Below are 27,724 nucleotides of genomic sequence, written 5' to 3'. Positions count from 1 at the left end.
CACTGCTTATCGAGGAAGCCATTCCTTCGTTGCCGAGCCCAATTTCGGATATTTCTCTGACCCGCTCGATATTTGCTCATCGACGAGGCTCTAAATTTCGTCGACGAGGCTCTAAAGGACTTCATCAACAAACGTGACTCCTTCATCGACGAACCCAGCTTATTACGGGTTTGGGTCTTTACACTATTAAACTGATTAACTTTTCCTTTGATGATGCCAAAGGTTTGAAAAAGTTGCAGGTATGTGAGTTTGAAGAATCCAGGAGAGAAGCCTATGACAATGCTCGCTTAGCGAAGGAATGCATGAAGCTACTGCATGGTAGGAAAATCAAGGACAAGCACCTTTTCCCGCATCAGCAAGTTCTCCTCTACGACTCCCAGTTACATCTATTTCCTGGGAAGCTGAAATCCCAATGGGGTGGCCTGTACATCGTTAAACATGTTCATCCTCACGACGTAGTGGAGATTGTGGACCCAAAGAATGACAATAGTTTCACAGTCAATGGACAATGACTCAAACCTTTCATGACTCCCTTCGACTCAAATGAAGAGGTCTTGCTTCTGCAAGACCCTAGGGGAGTTTTCTGACCTCTCTCTCATCACTTTCCTTCATTTTTCTTTTTATTTTATTTGTTTCTTTATTTGTATTTTTCTTTTATTTTTCTGTTGCATTAGTTGGTAGTAATTTTTTGTGTTTTTTCTATTAGCTTGTTTCACCCGTGCACATCTTTTCTATTTTCCCTATGCTTTCACATTGAAGACAATGTTCCACTTTAGTTAGGGGGGAAATAATTTGCATGTGACACTGTGCACGTCTACTTGCTAAGTTTTGTTAATAAAAAAAAAAAGTATTGAGGATAGATGATTATGCCATGATTAACACTTATTAACACTAACATATACCCTTCACATACTTGCATATAACCTAAGAAGTACACACTCGAGTCATTTATGTGTAGTTTCTCTTTATATGACTTTGTAACTCCATGAAGAATTGATTGGTAGTACACTCGTATTAATTTGGTCATATAAACTCTTATATTTATATGAAATCTCATGAGGCTAAATAGACATATTCACATGATTCGTTGCACTTAGGGTTCCTTGTGAGCACTGAGAGAACACCCGTGGCGACTATGACACCTTGTGAGGTATCCTTAAGCTATGTATCATCCTTTTGAGTGTTAACATCAAATCAGATTTCATGAGACTCAGTTTTCTTTTCTTCTGGATGATTCTTTTTACACTAGTCTCTATTTTTTACTCGCTAGCCTAGAGGTGGCATCTAGTGGGGAGATAGATACCTAAGTCTTGTAGCCTACTCAAGTGTGAAGGCTGAGCCACCCCTAGAGATAGATTTAATTCATGGACTACTATTCGAACTTAATTTCCATTGGTGATATGAAGACAATAAAAGAAGTGTAATGATTGTCCTAATTGACAATGAAAAGACAGAAATTGAAGAATGGGCAGAAGAAAGAATAAGGAAAATAAAAATGCAAATGAAATGAAAGGTTAATACCTGCTCCATAGAAATGCATAAAAAGTCATAGACATGACACATGTTCTCCACATATGAAGACTCTTCAACCGCTTAATGCCTCAGATGTATTCACAGTTGGTTTGTGAATAAGTTGATCTAGGGTAGTCTTGATTGGATATGACGAGTAGGTGAGAAGATGGTAGGGTGAAGGACTCGATACCTCACAAATAGGTTAGATCCTTTTCAAATTAGTCCACTCCATACATTTAGCGTTTGTTCCTTACAATATGAGATGTTTGATCGCAAGACTCATCCTCACATATGATGAGTGAACCTATTCTTTTTTAGTGTTTTTAAGGGTATACCAGTTAAGTCGAGTCAAAACGACCATTCTGTAGGTACCCACTAGTATCTTGGGTATAATGAGTCATACACATTACACATACTTCAAGAATTCACTTGTTTATATTCGAATTTATATAGCGACATTAACTATGAATTATACTATAGGTTAACTTCATGAGAGTATACTGTCTTAATGACCATATAACGATGAAACTTGCATGAATGACTTACTTTGGAGTTGCGTGCATTGTATATGATAAGCTTATGTGAAATTTGGTTGTATTCATGTATGTGAATTGGTATGGTTGTGTCACATGTGCAATCGTTTCATGTTTGTTGGAGTTAGTATTTGTGAGTATTGCCCTAGAATTTATTCACATTATTTGCTAAAGACTATCAAAACATTAGTTGGGGGTGTGATTACACGCTTAAATTGCATAAGTAGGTGTTTTAATTCATGCATTGAGGCGTATATTTTTAATTAAATGTCAAATTATGCTCAATATTTTAACATTACACTCCATTCATAATATTTGGATTTTATTGAGTAATTTATGAATTTTTAGTATTTTTTTTTTATTGCAGGATAGTTATTGGAAGCAAATATCAACACTATTCTGTAATTTGGGCATAACTTTTTCATCCAAGCTCCAATCGAGACAATTCAAAATTTTGGGGAAATCTGAGAAAGAGTTCTACAACTTTCGTGTTTTAAGATTTGAGAGATACGAACTCTAAAATGCTCAAACTTGGGCTTGTTCGCTGGGAGACAGAAACTTAAAATGGAAAAAATAAATAAAGAAAAAAATAATAATATAAGTATGATTTGACCCGGCCATGCAGTCAGTCCTCTCCCATGCACTGGGCTGTGTGTGCAAGTTGGGAGCCCAATTTGGATGGAAATAATTTTGAAAAGTCAATACAAAAGGGGCATTGAATGAAAAAGTGAAAGAGAGGTTTTATTAGGTTTTTGGAGATGTGTTCTAAAAGAAGAGGGGTTAGCAGCTGTAGGGGCCGTGCGGCTGGAAAAGAAAAGGAGGACAGCAGCTTTAGCTGTTGTTTGGTGGAAGACCCGGCCACCCATCTCTCTCTCTCTCTCTCCTTCCTCTTTCTCTCCTTCTCCTTCTCTCTTTTTCTTTTCTCTTTATTTAATTAGTTGTTTATTTACTTGTTATTTAATTTCATTGTCATTTAAATACAACTTTAAATATTTAATTTAAGATAATTCTTGCATTGAGTACTTAGTTAAGTTTTTTTTTCTCTCTCTTTCTTGCTTTTAAATACTTGTTTAATTGTTACTTCCAATCATTTTTTTTTTTGTTTTAAAGTTTCTATTTGAATTTTACATTCTTGTTGGGTTATAATTATTAAATTTAGCTGATCTTCTCTTTTTATTTAATAGTATTGTTGGAATAGATTCAGGTTGAGAATTATTCTTATTATTAAATTCAATTTTGTTATCTAAAAAGTCTTTCTTTTCAATTTAAATATTTGTTGGATTTTAGTTGTCTTAGTTATTATTGTGTTCTAGTTTATTACTTAATTTGTTTAAGAGTCAATTTTTTACGTCTATTTTATTGTGCATGTTTCCTATTTCTTGTCGTTAATTTAGTGCGTGTTAGGTTCGTAAATTAAATTTCACGTTGTTTTTACTTCGTTACAAAATCTCAAAAATACCAGGAAACTGAATCTGAACTATATGCAGTAAATTTTTCTTTTCTTAATTTCTTTTGGAATTACACGAGTTTGAAATTAAAATACATTCCCTGGGGAGATGATCTGACTCTTGGATTAAGTATTACACAACTAAATTCTTATACTTGGGATAACTTCCGATCTACTCATTTTTAGAGTAAGTCATTGGTTACATTAATTCTTTTTCATCAATTTATGTGAGCATGTATAATTTCTTTCAACAAATGTAGGGCTATTAAATTCTTACTCTTTATCTCATTTCAAGTTATTTCACACTACCCTTACCTCTCTTACTGACCCTCACAATAACTAACTCACTCTTCCTCATTGACGCATTATGTGGCTTATGTTACAACTACTCAAACCATTTGAGTAATCCCTCAATTATCTTATCTTCTATTAAAACTACGCCTAACTTATTGTGAATATGTTCATTTCTTAATTTATCTTTCAATATTATACCACTCATCCATCTAAACATTCTCATCTCGATAACTTTAATTTTTTGAATATACTGTTTCTTAACCGCCCAACATTTTGATCCATATAGCATAACTAATTTTATAATCCTATAAAACTTACCTTTTAAATTTTAAGGTATTCTACAATCACAAAGCACACTTGAAGTACTTATCCATTTTACCTAACCTACTTTAACTTTATGCATTACATCATCTTCATCCAAGGAATCGAAATGTGTAAGTCTTATTCATTTTTTTATCGTCAAGTTTAACTTTTCTCCAATATTCATCCTACTATTACTAAATTTACATTTTACTAATATTCATCAACTTTAAAATTCTTTTAAAAAAATAAGATTAATAAAGAGATAAGGAAAATTTGAGTATGAATATGAAACATAATTCTTAATTTTTGGAAAATTTATGCAATTTACTCACATAAATACTGCTAATTAACTTGAATTTGAAAACTGGAGGTAACATTTTTTTAAAAAAAATCTTAACTAATTAGCGTTAAACCCCTTTTCCGCCAGTAAATCAGTAAACGTTTAAACCCTTTGTCGTCGATCCCGGCGGACAGACCGAGCAAATCTCACACACGGACACAGGCCCTCTGCTCTCCGACGAGCACCACTGGGTCTGGGTGCTTGCTCTCTTCGTCCAATCTTCTCCTCCCCCTCGTCAAGGTTAGCTTCTCTGCCCTCCTCCTCCTCCTCCTCTCTCTCTCTCTCTCTCAAATGCCCGTCTCAGAATCGCAGGGTGCAGGTGGTCCGAGGAGAATTGCACTCTCTTTGCCTTCGATCACACGTCATCGCAACCGAGGTACCCTTTCTTCCCCTTTACCTTTCTGGTTTGGGTATCATATTTTACGTTGCATGTTAATTTATGAAATTGGACCCTTTCATTTGAAATTGTGTTACTTGTGTAAATTTATACGAAATGTTGAATAAATGATTAAACTATATAGAATTTTGCCAAGCTCCAAGCTACCGAACACAAAACTGGTGTCCTTTTTTTTTTTTGGGTATTCTGAATTTGAGGGATATTTGGGAATTAAGATTTCTGTTACAGCAGAGGATCTTGGGGAGATTTATTTATTTAGTTTTGGCACTTGATTATTCGTCTCTCCGTTTCTATGATTGCATCACCATCATGTGTCCTTTTTGAGGGGCTCCTGGAAGTTCACGTGATGGGGATATCTTAAAATGATCCTGCCATCTACTAAATGAGAAATCTTTTGTTACGGATCTAGGAACAATAATCACACACACAAGCAAAATAATCACACAAAATAAGAACACCAGATTTATGTGATTCGGTCTAATCTAACCTACGTTCACAGAGCACACTTAGGAGAAAAACAAGAGGAGGAGACACACACTCAACTCAACTCTTCTCACACTTTTCTCTCTCTCACCTTCTGCACTCTGACACTCCTCGCTCAGTCACTTCACTTGCACACTTCACACAATACAAATATTCTTATTTATAGATACATAGGATAGATATAGAAGGAAATGAGTTATTGCATTCTAATGGATAATAAGCACATGGTTTTTAATGGATTATTTGAGCACGTGATAATTGTGTTTTTTTTATGGAATGAATTTGGCACGGTCATTCTCTTCCACTGCAGCTCATCCTATTCAAGGCGTTTCCATTTTCTTCGTTTCCATATTTTCTCCGTTTCCATTTCAGCTTAACAATCTCCCACTTAGAGACGGAGATACTATCTTAACCAGTATATAGATAATGATGTGCTCAAATCTGTCTTCAAGTATGAAGACTAACTGAAGTTGAGCACAACTTTAGCTTCTCTGTAGTTACCACCTTTGTCAACATATCCGTTGGATTCTTGTTACCTTGAATTTTTTCCAGTGTCAACACTCCATCCTCTAATAGAGATATGACGAAATGATAACGAAATCCAATGTGTTGGGTTTTGAAATGAAATGCATAGTTTTTTGCCAGATGTATCGCACTCTGACTGTCGCTATGCAAAACATTTCTTTCCTACTTTATTCCGAGCTCTGTTAACAAACCTTGAAGCCAAATCATCTCTTTATTGGCTTCTGTCACTGCTACATACTCAGATTCTGTAGTGGATAAAATAACAATCTTCTGTATCTGTGACATCCAACTAACAACTGTTCTGCCAACAGTGAACACATATCCGGTGGTGCTTCTACGATGATCAATTTCACTTGCAAAATCAACATCAACGTATCCTCGAATTTTCAAATCTCATTTGCCGAAACATAGACACTTATCAATAGTGTCACGTAGATATCTCAAAATCCACTTCACTGCTTCCCAGTAAGTCTTCCCTGGATTTGACATAAACCTGCTAACAGCTCCCACTGCTTGACTAATGCTTGGTCTGGTACCAACCATGATGTACATGAGACTTCCAATGGCTAAGGCGTAAGGTACCTTAGTTATGAAGTCCTTCTCTTCATCTGTCTGGGGAGTTTGATCCTTGGAGAGACGAAAGTGACCAGCCAATGACGTATTTACTGCCTTAGCGCTACTCGTGTTGAATCTCTGTAAAACACGGCTAACATACTTTGACTGAGATAGCCGCAACGTTCCCTGTTGCTCATCTCTGGAGATCCGCATCTCAAGTATCTACTTGGCTGAACCTCAGTTCTTCATGTCAAACTCTTTTGACATTTACTACTTCAATTTCCTGATTTCTCCTATATCTGGTCCTGCAACTAACATGTCATCGACATATAGCAATAGTATGATATAGTTAGAATGATACCTCTTGAAGTAGAAACAGTGGTCGACATTGCACTTCTAAAAATCTTTTCTGTACCATTGTCTGGGAGTTTGTTTGAAACCATACAAATTCTACTTCAATCTGCACACAAGATCCTCTTTACCTTTTACTGAGAATCCTTGTGGTTGGTGCATGTAAATCTCCTCATCAAGATCACTATGAAGAAATGTTGTCTTCGCATCCAACTGCTCGAGATGTAGACCCTCTGAGGCAATAATGCTCAAAACTAATCTGATAGTTGTTAACTTCACAACCGGTGCAAAAATATCAGTGTAGTCAATTCCTTCCTTTTGCTCGAAGCCTTTGACTACCAATCGGGTTTTTTTTCTCTTGGATCCGTCATGCTTCTCTTTGATCTTGTATACCCACTTATTGTGAAGAGTCTTCTTACCTTTGGGCAACTTAGCTAGTTCTCACGTTTTATTGGAGTTGAGGGACTTCATCTCATCCTTCATTGCAAGCTCCCACTTGCTCGAATCTGCCGCATGACATGCTTCATCATAACATTCGGGTTTTCCTTCATCTGTAAGAAGTAAATAATTCATATACCTCTTATTTGGTACATGCTGCCGAGAAGATCTCCTAAGCTCTAGAGCTGGAGTAGGAGACGGTGGTGCGACAATCTGCTCCATAGGTTCCTCTGCCTGAGGAATCTCGGTATTTTGCTGTTGTGTCTCCTCTGCCTGAGGATTCTCGGTGTTTCGCTGTTGTGTCCTGACACCTTCTAGGACATCATCCAGGTCTACATAGGTTGTTTCATTTTGAACTAGTTTTGCGGGTTCTATTGGTTCCGTTGTATGTCTGTCTTTGTACATCACCTTTTCATTAAAGATCACATCTCTGCTTTTGATCACCTTCTTGTTTTCATCATCCTAAATGCGATACCTGTACTCATCTTCACCGTAACCAACGAAGGTGCATTTCTGGGACTTTGGATCAAGTTTGTTTCTAACATGATCATTAACATGCACATATGCTATACAACCAAAAATTTTCAAATGTGAAAGTCTCACCTCTTTTCCGCTCCATACCTCTTCTGATAGATTGTTGTCGAATGGTACTTATAGACTCCTGTTAATCAAGTATGCTGCTGTATTGACTGCTTCTGTCCATCACTGCTTTGGTAAGCCTGACTGCATACGCATGCTTCTGGCTCTTTCAATCAATGTTCAGTTCTTCCGCTCGGCTACACCGTTGTGCTGAGGCGTACCTGACACAATTCTTTCCATTCTGATACCATGCTCATAGCAAAATTTCTTGAACCTGGTGTCATCATACTCACCACCGTTATCGGTTCTCAACTTCTTGATTTTCAAACCAATTTCATTTTCAACCATTGCTTTCCAAATTTTAAAAGTATCAAAGACATCAGATTTGTATTTCAGGAAGTAAACCCATACTTTCCGAGAATGATCGTCAATAAATGTCACGAAGTAATTCCTTCCACTTACGGATGAGACGGTCGTCGGTCCCCATACATCTGAGTGGACTAGTTCAAGTCTCTCCTTCTTTGGGGCATTAGTGAATGTCTGGAAACTAACCCTCTTCTTTCTCGAGTAGACAATCCTCGCACATATCAATCTCTACTAACCGTAGATCACTCAACTTTCCCTTTGAGTGCATCACCTTGAATCCCTTCTCACTGATGTGACCAAGTCGTTGATGCCAAATGTTGCTATCGACATTTCCTGTAGCAACTGAATAGACATACATGCATTAGAAGTCACATAAAGTGTTCCACTTTTCTTACCTCGTGCAATCGTCAATGCACCCTTTGAAATCTTTCATTCATCGCCAATGAATGTTGCGATGTATCCCTTATCTGTCAGTTGACCAACTGAGATCAAGTTCTTTCTTAGGTCTGGAATATATCTGACATCATTCAGCTTCCATACTGACCCATTCATCTTGATCTTCACAATTTCCTTACCAGTTATGTTGTAAGGTTGATCATTGTCAAGGTATACTTTACCGAAGTCACCTGGTATATACTCCTCTAGGCAATCTTTACTGCAAGTGACATGAAATGAGGCTCCAGAGTCTAAGACCCAAGACTCCTTATTGCTCTCCAAAGAGCATATAAACATATCACCTTCTTCTGAAGCAACATTTGCTTCTGTCTTCGCCTCATATTCCTTTCTTGGACCTTTGCACTGGTTTTTGAAATGACCAAACTTTCCACATTTCCAGTACTCAATGTTCTTTGTGCCCTGGGAACCTTTGAGATTTCTGGATTTGGATCGCCTGGACCTAGATCTGCCACGATTGTTTGATCGGTCATGCCCGCTTCCTTTCCATGAATCTCTACCTCGGCTTTCCACTTTCAATGCTGAACTTGAAGTGAAAGCAGTGTTTGACATCCTGATCTCTTCCGTCAAAATCATGCTGACGACTTCATCAAAATTCAGCTTTAATTTTCCTGCGGAACAACTGTTCGCAGTAACAATACATTTCTAACTCTCAGGCAACTGACTAAGAATTAGTAAGGCACGGATCTCACTATCAAACTTGATTTCAACTGAGGCGAGTTGATCTGACAGCTCGTTGAAATTATTTAAGATGTCTACTAAAACTTTCACCTTCAGACATGTTCATGGTAAATAACTTCTTCATTAAGTGTACCTTATTGGCAGCTGATGGCTGCTCATACATGTTGGAGAACGCATCCATAAGAGACTTAGTGGTTGTCATGCGCTTGACATTAAAGCAACAGACTTTGCCAGCGTCATCTTGATAGCTCTGAGAGCTTTTCGATCAAGCAACTCTCACTCGTCCTCCTTCATGAAATCTGGCTTTCCCTTCAATGGTAAGTGCAACTTCTTACCAAACAAGTAGTCTTCAATCTACATCTTCCAGAAATCGAAGTTGGTGCCGTTAAACATCTCGATCTTTGAGCTATTTTTGTTCGACATCTCGATTCGTCAATCTATAGATGGAATCAACTCAAATGGACCATACGGTTGGATTCGGAATGGCTGAAAACCTTAGAAATGGTTCAAATCGTTCAAAGAAAATATGGTCAAACCTTCTGGTCAAAATCGATCAACTTTCCGTTAAACTTAACAGAATATACTCCCACTTAACAGAATATTCTGATGTCGTTAGTGACAACGTTAATTAATGCTGTTAACAAACTGCTGACGTGACAAGTGGGACCCGGTGATGACGTGGCGCTGACGTGGCAATGGGGCCTAGTGTTGACGTGTCTGTTGACATGGCGGTGGAGCCCAGTGATGATTGTGCTAAATTACACCAAGTAAATTCTCAGGAAGTGGGGGGTCACAATGGACCGCTTAAGTCCCACTTTCCTAGACAGAATTTTCCTTAGACATGTAATTAGCACAATATAGCTCTTGGGACCTCCAATCTACTCCGATCTATAATTTTGCTCTGATTTGGCGACTTTGCTCCAACCTGGCTTTGATACCACTTGTTAAGGATCTAGGAACAATATTCACACACAAAAGCAAAATAATCACACAAAATAAGAATACTAGATTTACGTGGGTCGGTCTAATCTGACCTACGTCCACGGAGCACACCGAATATACTATAATTTGGGAGAAAAACAAGAGTAGGAGACACATACTCAACTCAACTCTTCTCACACTTTTGTCTCTCTCACCTTCAGTACTCTCACACTCCTCGCTCACTCACTTCATTTGCACACTTCACACAATACAAATGTTCTTATTTATAGATACATAGGATAAATATAGAAGGAAATGAGTTATTGCATTCTAATGGATAATGAGCACATGGTTTTTAATGGATTATTTGAGTACGTGATAATTGTGTTTTTTTTTATGGAATGAATTTGGCACGCTCATTCTCCTCTGCTGCAGCTCATCCTCTTCGAGGCGTTTTCATTTTCTTCGTTTCCATATTTTCTCCGTTTCCATTTCATCTTAACATCTTTGTGGCTTGTGAAACATGTTGCATTGAAGTCGCTGGTTTTTCTAATAGTAAACTCCATTGATGATCCCATACTCTGATGGAAGAATGCATTGACCAGTTCATGCAGGCACATTTTGCTAAGTTAATCAAAGGCAAGCATAATATTCTATATGTGGGTACTGCTTGCATGCTTAAATTAGGGACCTTGGATGCATCTTTGAAAATGTGTTCCGTAGTCACTTCTGGGGTGTTCAAATAACAAGCTTCCTCTTGCACAATTTTTCTTCTTCTTCTTCTTCTTGTAACTCTTTTTTTAACGTTTGTTTGCTTAAAATTTTTTGACAGGAGCATGAATAATTTTTTTGGATGCTTGCTTGGTCACTGAGAGTGCATATCACGTGATAAGTAAACAATTTACTTTATAAGTTCCACAAACAGTTGGAACCCCACCATTGTTATATTTTTGCGGGCAGACATTTCTCACTCCACTGCTCATCAATGGAGGCTGCTCACCTTCTCCCTCACTCTCCTAGCATTCCCAAAACTCTAAAACATACTTCATCCCCAAAACCATTTGCCCCAACACCCACTCTATCCTTGAGATCATTTCCAAGACCCTTTAATCTAAACCTTAGGGCAGTTCTGTCTCAAAGCAGCACACCAGTACTCACCTCTGACTCTAAAACTCAGAAGTTTCAGCACTGTTTTACCAAAAAGGAAGATGGGTTTTTGTACTGTGAGGATCTTAAAGTCCAAGACATAATGAATGCAGCGGAGAGAAAGAGAAGGCCATTTTATCTATATAGTAAGCCCCAAATTACCAGAAATTTTGAAGCATATAGAGAGGCTTTGGAAGGGTTGAGATCAATTATTGGGTATGCAATTAAGGCAAATAATAATCTGAAGATTTTGGAGCATTTGAGGAAGTTGGGGTGTGGTGCTGTGCTTGTAAGTGGGAATGAGCTGAGACTGGCACTTCATGCCGGGTTTGATCCCACCAGGTAACAATAAAATATGTTTTGAGGTTGTTTGTGAAATGCTTTTGTTATGTTTTAAGATTCAATGTGTGCTAATAGCTTCAGGACTGTGTCTTTTAAGTTTAATTCATTGAGTTAATAAGAAATGTTAAAATCAGTGTATTTAACTTCATAGAATCCATAGAGATTAAAATTTTTGTTCAAGTGCTTTCATATTCTGTAATTGTATCTTAAAAAAAAAAAAAAAGAGTTCTGCTGTTGTGGTTTATTTACCATATGCTCAACAGGGACCTGAAATTTCACTAGTGACTATTGTGCGCATATTTTGTTCACTGTTTGGGGCAATGTGGAATACTTCAACTTTGAAATGGGAGAAAGAATGAGATCATTGAGGTGAAATTATTTCCCAGGGTTTGTTAGATATAATTTGACATAGGTCCGACCCGTCCGGCACTTTTTTGTGATAGATCTACGCAGGTCCTGTCCAGCATTCATTTGCCTCCTCAAGCTTGTACTTGTTCAAATAAGCATATACCATGTGATTGGAATAATAAAGTACTGCCATCAACACAATTTATTGTTTTCCAATTATGTTTTTTCTCTCAATTAATAGTTAAAGAAATGTTAAGATTGTGCTATTTTGTTTTTTTTTTTTTTTTCTCTCTTTTTTTTAATGGATGCAATTCAATATTTTTATTTTTTTTTATTAAAAAAAATCCAATAAATAAATGTGGTCGCTATTCCCACTATAATTAATGGTTGAAAAGGAAGGAAGCAGAAATGGGATTGACAATTTCCCCGCCCTAACCGTTTTAGGTTTCATCTACCATAATTCCCTCTAGCCACTTGGTTACTGATGATGCTTCCTACAATGAATCATAATTTTTTAGCAGGAAAAATGAATTAGTAGGATTTTACTCTACACATCCTTAATAGCAACTAACTTCAACTCTTGCCAATCCAAGAAGCCTCATGGTAGAATGCATTGCACTGTTGAAAATGTTAAGAATGTGATAAATATACACGAATGTATTGTTGAGTATTGCCATGGAAAGAAATATACAAAATTGCAGCTACATGATGATGGACTCAGAATCATGTAAAGTGGATGGTGAATATTTCTAAGCTTTGAATGTGATTTGGTGTTGCATGTACCCCTATGCAATGACTAATTTCCATCTGCATTTTATTAATTTCCTCCCTGGTTTTAAGTGTAATTCAGCATTGTGGTTGTGCCGTCCTCTATACAACCATTTGTGCCAACCTTTTATGCTAATATGTTGAAGAACAGGTGTATCTTTAATGGAAATGGAAAGCTCTTGGATGATTTGGTGCTTGCTGCCGAAGAAGGTGTTTTTGTCAATGTTGATAGTGAATTTGACTTCGATAATATTGTTTCTGCTGCGAGAATTGCAGGCAAAAAGGTTAATGTTTTGCTTCGGATCAACCCAGATGTGGACCCTCAGGTATGTAGGTCATACTGTCATACATTTGCACAGGATAGTGCCTAAAGTGTAAGATGTGGTGATTTACCACTGAATGTATCTCAATTGCTTGAATTCATCCAATACGGCAATACCTGGGTGGAGATAAATATGTAGCAGAGTTCAAAATTTTGAACTTTGGCCCTGGTTGAGTCTTTGTCAGCTATTGCTATGATATCAAAGCCTTTGGTGCTGTGTAACTAAAAACATCTTAATTGGACTAGTTTTGTCCTAGCTTGGTTAAATTAAATTATTATTATTACTACTATTATAGAATAAGAAATTCACTAATGAGAGTGAGGAGTTATTAACTATGGAGAACCAAGGCATCCTCCGATAATAATCTAAAAGAAAATACAAAATTGCAGCTCCCTAATTCCTTTGGTGATCAGACAAAGAACTCCCCTGAAAAATCCCCGAAGCATTTTCCCAAAAAGAAGCTAGGAGAGAAACTCTACTCCACAACATGTTAGTAGGTCTAGTTAAATTAATGATGTGATTCACTTGGTTAGAGATAATCTTGGAGGCGCAATGTATTTAAGAGTTGCTATTGGTCTGAACAATGAACTTATCATCATTCATTCCAGACTTAATGATATGCATCTATTGTTTCCTTAGGTCCATCCTTATGTTGCCACTGGGAACAAGAACTCCAAATTTGGTATTAGAAATGAGAAGCTGCAGTGGTTTCTAGATGCTGTGAAGGCACATCCTACTGAGCTGAAGCTTGTGGGAGCACACTGCCATCTTGGATCTACCATTACCAAGGTAGCTTTATGGCTGTGTGCTTTCTTCTTGTAATCTGTTTTCAAGTAAATTGAAATTAGAAATTTCCATAACCTAATTCTTCTTATCTCTGCATGCCTGGGTTTTTGAAAAATTTTATAAATTCATTTGTTTTCAATACTACTTGCATCACCAGTGTGCATGCACATATGTAAGCTTATGCTGTCCACAGATCAGCAGAACTTCGATATGCTCTTTTCTTATCACGTAATTATTTTTTGTACAATTTTAAATACCATATTTGTGATATAGGAGGCTCAGGATATCTTTATATTGCAAAAATAATTTTTGTTCCCCATTTGATCCTCTATTTATTCTATGCAATTAATGGAGTTCTCCCTTTTCTACTAAAGCCCCAATATATTGTTGCCTCTTTTATACTTCTATTTTTCTATGTAGTAATGAAATGCACGATTATTTATTAAGTTACAGTAAGAAGGCTCTTTGGTAGCAGGTTGGTGTTTTTTGTCCGTGACTTTTCTGAAATGCTCAAACCTTTTAAACTGGTTATTTGTTATTTCTTGCAAATGTATTATTTGCATTTTTCATTCATCTTAATCAAGTACTTTATGGTGCTTCCTTGTTCTCTTTCGTATCTTCTCTTCTCTGGAAGGTCTATGTTTCTCAATTTCCTTGTATTCGTTTATATCTTTGTTTTTTTCTGTTTCTTTATTAATGCTGACATATAATGCACAATTTTTTCTCCAGGTTGACATATTTAGGGATGCTGCAGTCCTTATGGTGGAATACATTGATCAAATCCGAGCCCAGGGCTTCGAAATAGAGTATTTAAACATTGGAGGTGGTCTGGGGATTGATTATTATCACAGCGATGCTGTCCTTCCCACTCCCAGAGATCTCATTGACACTGTGAGGACCATATTTTGAAATTCCAGGCATATTCCTTGCATAACACACTTGATAATGAATTATAAAATTATAATTCTCAATCACACTTGGCATGTACGCTGCTCTTGAGAGATCTAGTGTAGTTGGGGTAACTGACAAGTTTTTAAGAAAACTTCTATCTGGAGCTTTCCCCAAAATGCAGGGATGGGGTGCTTTAAGCCTTTAACCATGGCTCACCCACTCCCCTTCTTGTGTTGTGTGGAGTTCTTAAAGATCTCAAGGATAGTCAGCTGATTTGCATACATAACTCCCTTAGATTTGGTCTGTGGAGAGTTAGGCAGCCATATTTAAAATTTGACATGTGAGATATCCTTTGTCACATTTAAATGATGGGCCACCTGGCACCAGTGGCTCCTGGAACTAGTTTCTTTCCTGTAAAAGCGTACTTTTGTCAAGGTTTTCAAGAACAAGCCTTCAGTAGTCTATATAATCAACATCAAAGCATTGTTTCAGCCCTCTCCTTTCTTCATGCCAAGTTGTGTTTCACCATCCATACAAAAGAAAGCAAAATTGTTTGGATGGATGGCTCTATATATGGAGGACTGACCCTGATCCATTGTTTAGGTTTCTCCATCATGACATGAGCCTTGCGGGTTTGAGTCATAGATACAGCGGCCTCTCCACATGCAGGGGGGTAGGCTGTACATTCAGCAGATTTCATTGATGTGAACCGTGCACGTTGAGTTTACTTCCAATGCATAGGCAGATCATAGCGCACTTTATGCACAAACGTTTTGTGTTTTTTTCCTGTAAATAAGACAATTTCTTTCATTGGCTCCAATCAGATGAGTGTGATGATAATAATATGATGCAAGGTAGATATTTCCGGAGGCACATTAACAAACTTGTTCTGGTTCATTGTGGTTGGCATTTGAATCTAAGAACTTTTACTGTATTTACCTTATTATTACATTGCTTTGTGGATTTTGTGCTTATTCAAATGAATATCACGGCTCAACCTCGAAGACTAGGTTGTAATGTTTGAGCCCCTTATGAAGATGATGGTGCCCACTTCCCTACAGGACTTCTATGTCAAGAAAATTTGTGATATCTGAACTTGATTCAATGGTGAGCCATTTAAACAAAGTCAGTCAATATCATAGAGTGTTGGGTGAAGCTAAAAATGTAGGATAAAACTAATGGTTATTGAGACCATAATTTCAGTTGCGTTGGATTAATTTAATAAATAAAATCAGCAGAAATCATACTTTGCCTAACTTAAATTAAATAATTATTATTAATTTAATAATATAATATAATATAATAATATATTAATATAATATATATAAGCAGACCTGAGGATTAAGAAATCCTCAGAGAAAGGTTCATTAACCTTTCTTTTCACTAAAAATGTGGGATGTCACTCAATACTAATGGTTATGGAGACCATAACTTCAACTGGGTTGAATTAATTTAATAAATAAAATAGCAGAAATCATTCTTTGCCTAACTTACTGGTTCATTAACCCTTTTTTTCTCTTCTATGTGTGGTCGCGGCAGGTTCGGGAGCTGGTACAGTCGCGAGATCTCAATCTCATCATCGAGCCTGGGAGATCACTAATTGCAAATACCTGCTGTCTGGTTAATCATGTAACGGGAGTCAAAACAAATGGGACAAAAAATTTTATTGTGGTTGATGGCAGCATGGCAGAGCTTATCCGTCCCAGTCTATATGGTGCTTATCAAGTGAGCACTCTAGCAAAATTAGCTACTTTGTTGGAAAATATGCATTTATCACACAGGGATGATTGTCCCTTTTGTTTTCTTTTTTTTTTCCCCCCCTTTTTTTCTCTATCACTTCTTTCTCAAAATATTCATGTTATTACCCTGAGTTCTTTGCCAAATACTTCCAGTTAAGTACCTGGACACCATTTCAATCACCCAACATCTGTTTCCAAAACTCGTCTTAAGGTAACCTTGTTAGAGACATGGTATTTTTGTCAACACTTATTTCAGCATACTTGCTATAGAGGAGCAACACAATATATAGCAACAAAAGTGTGCCTTGCAAGTCATGGATGGTTGCAAACAATTATGGACCTTAAGGCCTTTTGGATGAAAGGATTTTTTTTTTTTTCAAGGAAAGTAAAATAAGAAGAAATTTCATTTTCAGCTATAGTTTCTATCTATATCAAATACCATCATAAATCTATTTTTTAATAAGATTAAAAATTAATAAAATCAAATGTCAATCATGTGTAAAATAAAATTTTGTTCATTCATTTGCTATATATTTTTATTTTCTTTTACATTCCTTGATAACTAAACATGAAAAAGTGGATTCCTTTATATTTTCCTGTCCTTTCCTGATGTTCTTTCAAGTTCCAAACGGGACCTTAGGAAGTGAGACCTTAGGAAGCGATTGTCTTGTGCAGAATGCTAGAACCATAGTTGACTAGACTACCTGATTGTTTATCCATATTATTTATCTATAACTGGACCATTAAACTTCAGTTGCTTGCATTCTAATTCTTTAAGCAAGAAGTCCAGTCTACAGCATATGCCACAGCATATTCCTCCACTCCCCTCTATTTAGGTAGTGTTGTAATTCAAAGAGTGGCAGAGCAAGCTAGAACTAAGAGTCTCTCGTAAGAATTCTCTTGTCTTCTCCTCTAGTCTTGTATCATGTTTATTTAATGTAATTTATCTCATTATGTTTCTTGCTTTATTCTTCCTTGTTGTCCCCTTTCTTATTATCAATGGTAGTTCTATAAAGCCAATCGATGTTGCTTAAATAATATGCCAAGGGAAATGGCTTTGCTTTTCTAAACTGTAATTCCCTTTTTGGCATTTGGGTGCAGCACATAGAATTGGTTTCTCCTTCACCCCCTGATGCTGAGATCACCACTTTTGATGTGGTGGGCCCCATCTGTGAATCAGCAGATTTCTTGGGAAAGGATCGAGAACTTCCAACTCCTGCTAAGGTACTGCATTAGACTTCTTGAGAAGGAGGGTGGCTCATGGCAATGAATTTCTGTCTTCTGCTGATGAGGATTTTACTTTTCAGGGAGATGGCTTGGTTGTTCATGATGCAGGTGCTTACTGCATGAGCATGGCATCAACTTACAATCTCAAAATGCGCCCACCTGAGTACTGGGTATGACAAATTTGACCTGAAATTATTGATTAAATTAAATTTTTATTGCCCCTGATTTGGTAAGCCATCTGCTTCAGGAACATTGAGTGAAATGATTACAGGCCTGTGACTAGATGTTATTTTTCCTCCCAAAAAAAAAGACTTAGAATAAAAACAAAAGAGTCTACAATATCGTCATATCTTTCATCTTTTTAAATTTTTTTTCTCAAAGATTATATCACAATCAAGGGCATTCCAAGATGTCACTGCTTGCTTATTAAACCCCTCTTAATAGTGCATTTGTAAAATTCTTTTTGGCCTTCGAATCATCAAAAAATGTGCATTTTGGCTTAGAACAAAAAAACAAACAACTATATATAGCCATATCTTTGAAAATTTTCAATTAGGTGAATGATATGTAAATACTTGGGTTTCCATCAATTGCGCTATGGTTTGCTTGTCTCTGTCATTCCTTTATATGTTGTTTTTCTCAAGGTGTCTGTGTTTTGCATCTGTGAGTTCATTTTTATTTTTTACTTACGCTTGGTCTTTATTAGATGACTACACTGACATTAACGACTGTTGTTTGAATTAATGTTTATAGGTTCAAGAAGATGGATCCTTGGCCAAAATCCGGCACAGTGAGACATTTGAAGACCACATGCAGTTCTTCCAGGGCCTTTGATAAACCATGTTATCTGCATCAGGCTTAGGGGATTAAACTTCGCTCGTAATTTATGCACGGTACGTACTTCCTGGAATTAGATATTTAGGATGTGAACATGCATTGGGTCAGTAGCTGAATTTTTATGTATCAGCTCTATCTGTGAAGCTGTTGTGGTTTATTATCCTTATGGGTTGAGTGGCAAGGAATGAGGGATAGAGTTTACCTATCAGGGTTTCGAATTGGTGGTGCTTTTTGACTTTAGGGTTCAGGGTTTTTGAAGAAAATGTAATTTTTGGCCTATGAGGGGAAAAACTCTCATTATCAGAAGATGCCCAGATGCCATAGCATGAAACTTTTGAAATAATCAAAAGCCTTCTGATTTGTTGCAGAACTGATGGCCTCCCATATGTGTCCATGACTAGACTATTAAATCTGATTCCGACTGCCCATGACTGATTCTTTACCAAGAAAGCTTATCTTTCAAATTATTGAAACCATTGAAAGAAAGGGTCCGTGTGGGTTTTCCCTTTTTTTGAAAGTTGAAAGGATGCATGTTTCTGGTGGTTCAAGACCACGGTTGTTAATTTGGACTCATGCTGGTTGGTAGATACAGTTTCAGCTATGAATAGTATCTCACCTTGAAAACCAATCTGTACTGCTTCCTTGTTATCTTCCACTTCCAGAAGCCATATAAAGGGGTTCCTCCTGCAGCAGCATTAGTAGAAACAAACAGTAATGCCATCATTCTCAATAACAAGCCAGATATAAACTCCAAAAGTAATGCCATCATTCTCAATAACAAGCCAGATATAAACTCGAAAAATATTAGGGAAAGGAAAGGAAAGAAAAATATTAAGAAATTCATGTTTCCATGTTTGGTTATCAAGAAAAGTGAGAAAGAAAATGAAAAAAAAAATTCAAATTCATGAACAATATTTTGACTTTACACGTCGTTAACTTTTTATTTTTTCTAATCTTTAATCATATAGAAATAAATTTTTATTTTTAACAATATTTAGTATAGAAGAAAAATACAATGTAAAATGAGTTTTCTCATTTTTTTTTTTCTTTCCATTCTCATTAATTCAAAGGGACCATGAAAGATGTCATCTGTCAGTGAATATAGTTTGTCCCATTAAAACAGCCAAGTTTCATCCTTGTTCTTAAGCAGATGGACATGAAAATGAAAGACCTAATCTTAATTGAAATAGGGCAACCACTTGGTTTAATACTAATGACTCTTAAACTGGTGCAGACCTCCCTCTATAATCCCTTTCAAGCACCTTCTTAGGTTTAGAGTATGAATTAGATTGAGGCAAATGGAATGAAATAAAAATTTAAATGGATAAAAGTCAAATGACATTCTATTTTATCCAGTTTAACTCTATTTTTTTCTTAGATATGGGAGGCTATAAAAGAACAAACTTGGAAAATATTGTGCTTTGATTATCCTTGAGCAGTAGGAATAAGAACCTCTTTTGCTTCAGTTGAGGCTTTAAAATAGCTTTTAAGAGTGTTATTGTTATTTTTACCACAGAAAATATGTCATGCCAAAATTAAATAATGTGCTGCAATCATGGTCTTAAAGTTTGGTTTCAAATAAAATTTTGAAGCTTCGAAACTCGAATGTCTATTTAGACTTTAATTTTTTAAAAAAATAAAAAATAGCATTAAAGCATGAAATTTTTTAAAGAAACTTAAGAGATGGTTAACGGCAGAATAATGCAAGTTGTAGAACTAATATTTTATAATTTAAATTTAGTCACAGGTATATTGTGTATGAGGTGTGGTAGTTATAATATATTATTCCTATTAAACATATTTATTTAATATGACTGAAAGTTATAAATTATTTAAATATTAGTTGTTATACAAATAAAGATAATTTAGATGTAAATGTTTAAATAAAATATTGTTGCTTATATCTAAATTTAATTTTTTTTTCATAAAGTTTCAAAAGCCCTTGTAATAATATTTGATTTCAATAGGAAAAAAAAAATAAGATAAATTTAGAGAAAATATATTTGAAAGAAAATTTCATTTTATAGTTAAAATTAGACAAGATTTACTAAAATTTTGAGATTTTAATAAATTTTGGATGATTTGTTTGAAATTTAACAAAATTTTGGTAAATAGAAATTAATTGCCATTTAGATTCAGAGGGTGACAAAGTAAAAACTTTCAACAATTTTGTAGAAATTGAAGACCATGATTCCATTCCATAATTCAACCAATAGGCTTTCCTCATCAAGTTTTTAAAGTCTAATAATTACCCGAACCAAACCTACAGAAACAAACTAAACCAAAAGTTTTGGTTTGGTGTTTTTATGAACCGAAATCGATCCAAACATTTTGGTTAATCAATGATTCGGTTAACTAATGATTCAGTTCGATTATCTTATCTAAACTGATTTTATAATTTTTTTAAAGAATACACTTTATTTTTATAAATTAATAACCTTAAAAAATATTTAGTACATACTATTTTGTAACTTCAAGATATATTATATAAATTTATAGTAATATATAATATAAATAATATATATTATAAATAAATACATATATCGGTTTGATTAGGGTAACCATCAGTTTATGAACATAAAAATCTAAATCAAACCGATAATTGAAAATTGTAAAAAGTATGAACCGAAAGCGAATCGAAGAAATCAGTTAACTGAAATTTTTTGTTTAGTTATGCTTGGATTGGATTTTCGGTTCAGATCAGTTTTCAAATATTCTTAATAGCACTACGTAATAATACTCCATTTTAGATCTTGTTAATTCAACTTCGGGGGCTTATTAGTATTTGCATGCCTCAAACAAAACCATTCTAGATGGGGAAGAAATAAGTTGTAGAAAAACTATTCTAGTCGCCTTACTGCTAGAATGCTTAATCTCTTGATCTCAAAAATTCGAAATAAGGTGGCAAGTTGGAAGATGAGGTTGTTGTCTCAGGAAGGTTGTCTAATCCTTATTCAACATGTTTTATCATGCATGGCGACACATACGCTAGCAGTTCTCTCAGTTCCTTTGGTGGTGATCAAGAATATTAATTTCATTCTCTCTTCTTTTCTCTAGGGAGAGAGTAATGGTAGGGCGAAAATGAAATGGTGTGCTTAGTCAAAGGTTTGCAAACCTCTAGATGAAGAGGGTGTTGGCATAAGGGACCTTAATGATGTTCAAAGATCTTTTCACATGAAGTTTGCTTGGAGACTGATGATATTAGATAATCTTTGGAATTGTTTCTTTAAGGCTAAATACGTTAAATCAAGTCACATGACTTCAATCAATTATACTCCTTTAGGCTCTTGATTTTGGAAGACAATCTTATAGATCTTTCCAAAAGTCTATAAGAATGTTTATGTGAAGGTTAGAGAAGGAAAAACTTTTTTTAGTTTGATAAGTGGTTGAGCAGTGGTCCCCTAGCGGAGTGTTCTCACACGGTCCAACATGCTAAGTTTAAGATTCAAGATTGTTAGGAGACGGAGAATTGGGATACTAGTATGCTGAAAGATTTGGTAGGGGTCCCCAAAATAGATGAGATTTTTTTGTCGTCTATAAAGCACAAATAGGGGCCTAACGTGTTTATTTGGAAACCTTCCATAGATGAAAAATTTTCAACTATCTCTACTTGGGAGGTGATAAGAATTAAAAGGGAGCAGTACCCGTGGATGGAGTGAATCTGGTATAAACTTCTACCTAAGAAGGTATCGATGTGTATATGGAAAGCCATGTTCCAATGTCTTCTTGTAGATAAGAGAGTGTGAAAACTGGGAGTTGATATGGTCTCATGTTGGAACTACTGCATAGATAAAAAAGAGGAATCTCTCAATCATGTTCTGAGTACGGGTTCCATCGCAAGTATGGTTTGGAAGAGAGCAATGTTTGTCTTGAGAATTCTAAACTTTGATGATGAACCCTGGCGGATGAAAATTAGTAGATGGTCCTGATGTGCCAAATAATTAACTCAAAAAGATACGATCGTTGATTTGTTACCTACTATAATTTCTTGGAGACTTTGACTCGGACGTTATAAAGCCCGCATAGAAGATAAGGATGAATCAAGAAATGTTGTTTGGTTATCGTTGAGGTTTTGACTCACTAAGATTGCAGAAGGCGTGAAGGGTTCTCTGCCTTCTATTGATAAGAATTTACTGGAAGAGTTCCAAGTGAAAACGATAACATCGAAGGTTAGAACTCCTTGAAAAGTTGTCTAAAAAAAGCCTCATGTATGTTGGTTGAAGCTAAATATTGATGGTTTTTGTAGAGGAAATCAGGGTTCTTGTGGTGGTGGTGGTATCATCCCCAACTCGTCAGGTAATAACAAGGTCCCTTTCTCTGAAAATTTTGAGTCAGGTACTAATAATGGAACAGAGTTGTAGGCTTTTACTAGTGGTGTTCAACTCTGTAAAGAGTTGAAATATCAAAATATTTGTATTAAAAGCAACTCGAAATTGGTGGTGGGATGGATCACATCTAGAATTTGCTCTTCCTGATACTTTTGGGATTTTTAGGAATTGTTAGAGGAGTTACAAGACCTTCAATTTTCTATAAAGCACCAATTTAGAGAAGGTAATCAGGTGTCGGTTTACTTGGCTCGTCAAGGTGAGGGAGGCAACACGAGGAGATATTTTGTAGGTGATGTGCTACCGAGTAAAATGAGATGTCTAATTCGTATGGATAAGATGTGTATTCCAAGCCTTCGTTTTTAATGTCATCATTTGGTTCTCCTATGTTTTCTCAGGTTTTTGTTTTGTAGGAAATTGTCATCAATTTGTTGTGTTTGTTTTGCTTTGATTCATATGGTCTTGTTTTGTTTGTTTTAGTTTGATAATGGAATGAGTTTTGTTGGGCTTGTAAAGATTTTGTTGCCTAAATTGGTTTTACTAGTTTTTTGGTAAATCTCATGTTATGTTTGTAACCACGGTTTTCTTCCTTCATAAGTGAGAGCTATCAATAAAGTTGGGATTTTCTTTTTTTAAAAAAATAATCTATCAAAAAGAAAAAGAAAGTACTGCACAAATGAATAGTTATCCTGCCTAAAATTTTCAAATTCATGTTCAAAATCACCAAAGTTTTTGCAGTTGTAGATTATAGTTTCAAACTAGAACTTTCAGAAATTCGGCAAGCTAAATAATTTGGGATTGTTGAGGAAAACATCTACAATGATGTAAATCCAATAATGTGTTTGAAGAGCATTGAGAATATTTTGAGAGCAACGACAGAAGAATGAGTTAATGAACTGAACCATTTTTGGACAATGATTATTCCCAACTGGTTTTGGGAGTTCATTGCTTCACTCAAAGATTTCCCAGCAAACCAATCAATTTGTAGATTTCCCTTTTTTATTTGGCCAAAAAGAAATCACTCTCAAAATGGTTTTAATTTGTATTTTGAGAGCAATGACAGAAGAACGAATGCATGAACCAAACCATTTCGGATTATTTTGAAATTAGTGAGATTACTACCAGCTGGTTTTGCGAGTTCATTGCTTCATTCAATCATTTTCAGCAGAACAATCAATTTGTACATTTCCCTTTCTTATTTGGCCGAGAAGAAATTACTCTCTTCCAAATGGTTATAATTTTTACTCCATTTGATTCCCAAAAGAACACTTCTATTGTTCTTTATTCGATACATACAGACAAACACTAAATTCCATAATGTATTAATATACAGCAGCTTGCTGAAATATCTTTACATGAGCATAAGACCACACACCCTAAAAATTAAGGGTGACATCAATATTGCATTGAAGGTTTCAAGTTCAATATCATGAAAATGAACAAAAAGATGAGACAAAGAATCAGCTCTGCACATTGCTATAAAACTTCTGAACAACATCACCATACCAACCCTATTTGACACTATGTTACAAGTGAATAGTGACATTACAGTTTTATATACAAGCCTTTCCTATGGAGGAGACCAGCAACAAGACCCCAGAATAAAATCTCAAGCATCACAAATGCTAAAGTTCCCCACTTCTTTGAATGAAACACCAACTGCAGTAGTGATTCTGTGCCATCAATCTGCATGCAATATCCAATTCAAAGTTAAGCCTATGGACCTTATGATGTGCCAAAAATTAAAAGTGCACCAGTTAACTTTCATATTGCACAGAAAAAATAATCAATTACAGAAGCATATTTATAAGATGATAATTTTATTGCAGAAAACAGGTCATTAGATTTTATTCTTAACTTCTATCATAAATTCAAGTACTTGGCGCACACATACACATATAAGCATATGAGCAGGGAATAGAAACTGAGATCATAGCGAAGAAACAATATCAGATAAATACAAGCATTCCAACACTTTTAATTTGTTTTAGACTGATTTAAGCACCCCTTTCACTTTACGGCCTGTGTTAAGACAATGAGATGAGAAAAGAGAACATTAACAAGTGAAGAAGAAAAAGGTTCACATGAAAACAACTAAGTTGATTTTTCATTGCTTTATTTAAATACTTCATTGCATTTAAATAAATAAAAGAAAAATAAAATAAAGAGGTTTTTTGGGTTTGAGCATTTTGAATTGAGTTAAAATTTTTTCGTGCCTTCTTTTGGAAAATAAAATCATTATAGGGATTTAAAGTTCGTTTGAAATCACATTATCGGGTATCTACATTAATTATCTATAATAACTCCATTCTTTAGCATAAAAATAAATGTACTTATCTTTTATGCACTCGTTTTAAAATCACATCTTTCTTAAAAGGATTTCAAAAGAGAACTTTTTTGCATTTTTAATCAGTAAACAACCTGTATTCAAAGAGAAACAAACATAATATTGCTGAAGTGTAATCAAGTACAACCAAAACAATCTCACCAACAGTAAAAGGACAATAGTTGGGGGACAAGGAACTGCCAACAAAATTTATGATGCCGTTAGGCGTTTGAATTAAAATTCCCTCTTTCCCAAAATTAAGAGTTCAGACTTAAGAGCCACAACTCCCATATAATCAGTTTCCTATTTGAAGACAGATGCCAACAGCCTTCCATGAATGAAGACTGATTAAACTGTTTAAATCCTGCTATAAAATCACTAGAATTATATAGTGACAATCTTCCGCTGATTAAAAATGCAAATTTCTTAGCAGAAAAGGAAACTTTATTACAGACAGCAGAGAGAAAAGGATAAAAAAAGGAGGGCAAGAAGTCCTCAAGACAAAAAGAAAGAAAAATCAGAAACACAAATAACTCAATAATGCCACCCAATCACGATTAACATCCTCAAAGCAGCAGCCCTTGGAACAAGCTGCACTGTAAGCCCAAAGAGATGCCAAGTACCACACTGTCCCAAAGTAAATCTAAAGGCAATCTATTTCCAGAAACTACTCTAGCATTTCACTCCAATGCAATTTCCGATAAAACAGCACAAAAGAGCACAATTCCACAACCTCCCAGCAATCCTTTCCCTTCCCAAAACCAACAAATCTTCAAGAGCTCCTCCATCAGCTTCTTCTTTTTTTTTTTTTTTATACCTCCATCAGCTTCAGACAGAGACTGACACTTTAGCATGGAATGAATTTTCAAAGTTCTCTGCCCTTATTTTACAGTGTTCAACTATTTTTAGTATCAAACCTATTGTTCTGAACAAAAGTTAAGATGGATTAATGGTATAACTCTAAAAAAGAGGTATGAACATATCCCTGATAACTTGAGCGTAACACACAAACACCTAAAGAAGATAAGGTGGACTGCTTAGATGTTTCAAGCACCATCGAAATAGATCAAATAACACTAGCGTGAAACTCAGGGATTTAGTCAATGTTAGAGGGATAGACCTATCAATATAGTACGGATTTGACAGCACTCCAACTATCTGAAGATATTGCCCTAGATTGTACAAAATGGCAGAAAAGGATTCAAATAACCAAGCCCATTGATAGGACTGCTTTGTGGTAATTGTTGAACAGCATTAAACATTTATGGAAATATCATTCAAAAAAGTAATAAAAAATCAAAAAGGAATCATCACAGAATTAATAACCCTGGGGAGAAGGAACAGAACTACCAAGTTGTTTTCTGGTGAACGCCAATAGAAACCTTGAACAGCTGCTGAGAAAAGTTCACAAGCAGCCAAAGCATAAATTGTGAGAGCATTCATTCCCATCCACTGAAACAATATTGTGGGCTTTTTAAAACGTTTGACATCAACCTGTATCAAATATAAGTGAAGAAAAGCAAAAACCAGTCATTATTATGTAATTATTCTCTTATCTCAAAAATAAAAACATAACTTGTCACTCAGCAAAAGATACTTGATAACCGCGTATGTTTACCATAAAAATGACAATAAGTAACTGACTATTATTCATCACATTGCTTCCAAACAACTATATATGGTTGGAAGACAAGAATGCTCAACAAGTTGAGAAACATGTGATATCATTACATATTCCATCCACACATTGACATAATAATGCAAAAGCCTTTAATTTCCTAAAAACAGGAATTAACAAATTCCATCTACTCCACAGTTCTTTGCATTTACTGTTTGAACGCTATTATAATTTCATTGACTTTTAATACAACTACAAAAATTAGCAACTCTCAAATATATCCAGCAAAAAATGCATGCAAGCTAAAACATGTGCAACATTAACCTAAATATAGAATTGGGCTATGTTAGAATCATACAAATACATAATGAGATGGCTATGTTCCCCCTCTTTCCCCCTAATTATGGGCTTGGTGTTTTGTTTTTGGCGTGCATGTGTGCGGCAGGGGAACAGGTGCACTAATTACTTTCAAGATTAGAATTTCATACCTATCCACAGAGCGACAGAGACAGTATAAGTTCAAAGAATTGAATTTCAATACAACTATTATCTAACGACAGGCAATAAAAATGACCTCAAGCTTGTGCGTTTGTTTGTAATCATAATCATATACTCAACGGTCGGGATGGGGATGGGGAGATGTTCTTTGATAAGAAAAAATAATTTACATTGGGTACATTCAGGTCCTAGAAGAGGAAAGGTTAAACCTAAAATAACTAGGAATGAGGTAGTGAGAAAGGATTTAACAACTCTTTAGTTAAGTCACAGAAAATGCTCCCGACAATGTAAATTGGTGGAAAAAGATGCACATGGCCAAACCCACAAAGCGGGACTTAGACTCGTTATTATTGTTGTTGTTGGGTATATTCA

The 27,724-nt window shown here is 35.6% G+C and overlaps 2 protein-coding genes across 3 annotated transcripts in view; one reads left to right on the top strand and one right to left on the bottom strand.

The window, feature by feature from the left end:
* The first annotated feature begins 4,736 nt into the window (after positions 1-4,736).
* On the top strand, positions 4,737-19,071 carry LOC131155303 (diaminopimelate decarboxylase 2, chloroplastic-like). Of its 2 annotated transcripts, XM_058108337.1 has the most exons (9): positions 4,737-4,805; positions 11,011-11,666; positions 12,934-13,108; positions 13,745-13,894; positions 14,621-14,782; positions 16,322-16,507; positions 17,623-17,745; positions 17,829-17,918; positions 18,502-19,071. In XM_058108337.1, the coding sequence occupies exons 2-9, from the start codon at positions 11,164-11,166 to the stop codon at positions 18,580-18,582; spliced, it is 1,470 nt and encodes a 489-aa protein (XP_057964320.1). In that variant the 5' UTR covers positions 4,737-4,805; positions 11,011-11,163; the 3' UTR covers positions 18,583-19,071. The 2 variants fall into 2 exon arrangements, with proteins under 2 accessions (XP_057964320.1, XP_057964321.1); XM_058108338.1 differs by lacking the exon at positions 13,745-13,894.
* A 5,136-nt stretch (positions 19,072-24,207) lies between these two features.
* LOC131155302 (uncharacterized) overlaps positions 24,208-27,724 on the bottom strand; it is a 39,102-nt gene continuing 35,585 nt past the window's right edge. Inside the window, exons 12-13 of the mRNA XM_058108336.1 lie at positions 26,587-26,730; positions 24,208-24,596 (exon numbers count right to left, since the gene is read on the bottom strand). Coding sequence (XP_057964319.1) covers positions 24,456-24,596; positions 26,587-26,730 — 285 coding nt within the window. The 3' untranslated portion in view covers positions 24,208-24,455. The remainder of the gene's footprint in view (positions 24,597-26,586; positions 26,731-27,724) is intronic.

The sequence above is a fragment of the Malania oleifera genome, chromosome 5, assembly GCF_029873635.1.
Source record: "Malania oleifera isolate guangnan ecotype guangnan chromosome 5, ASM2987363v1, whole genome shotgun sequence".
Classification (NCBI taxonomy): Eukaryota; Viridiplantae; Streptophyta; class Magnoliopsida; order Santalales; family Ximeniaceae; genus Malania; species Malania oleifera.
This window is presented reverse-complemented; position numbering and strand designations above follow the sequence as displayed.

Coding starts and splice junctions, on each gene's coding strand:
- LOC131155303 (XM_058108337.1), top strand. CDS start 11,164: ATGGAGGCTGCTCACCTTCTCCCTCACTCTCCTAGCATTCCCAAAACT. Junction 16,508..17,622: donor GTCTATATGGTGCTTATCAA/GTGAGCACTCTA, acceptor ATTTGGGTGCAG/CACATAGAATTGGTTTCTCC. Junction 17,746..17,828: donor AACTTCCAACTCCTGCTAAG/GTACTGCATTAG, acceptor TTTACTTTTCAG/GGAGATGGCTTGGTTGTTCA.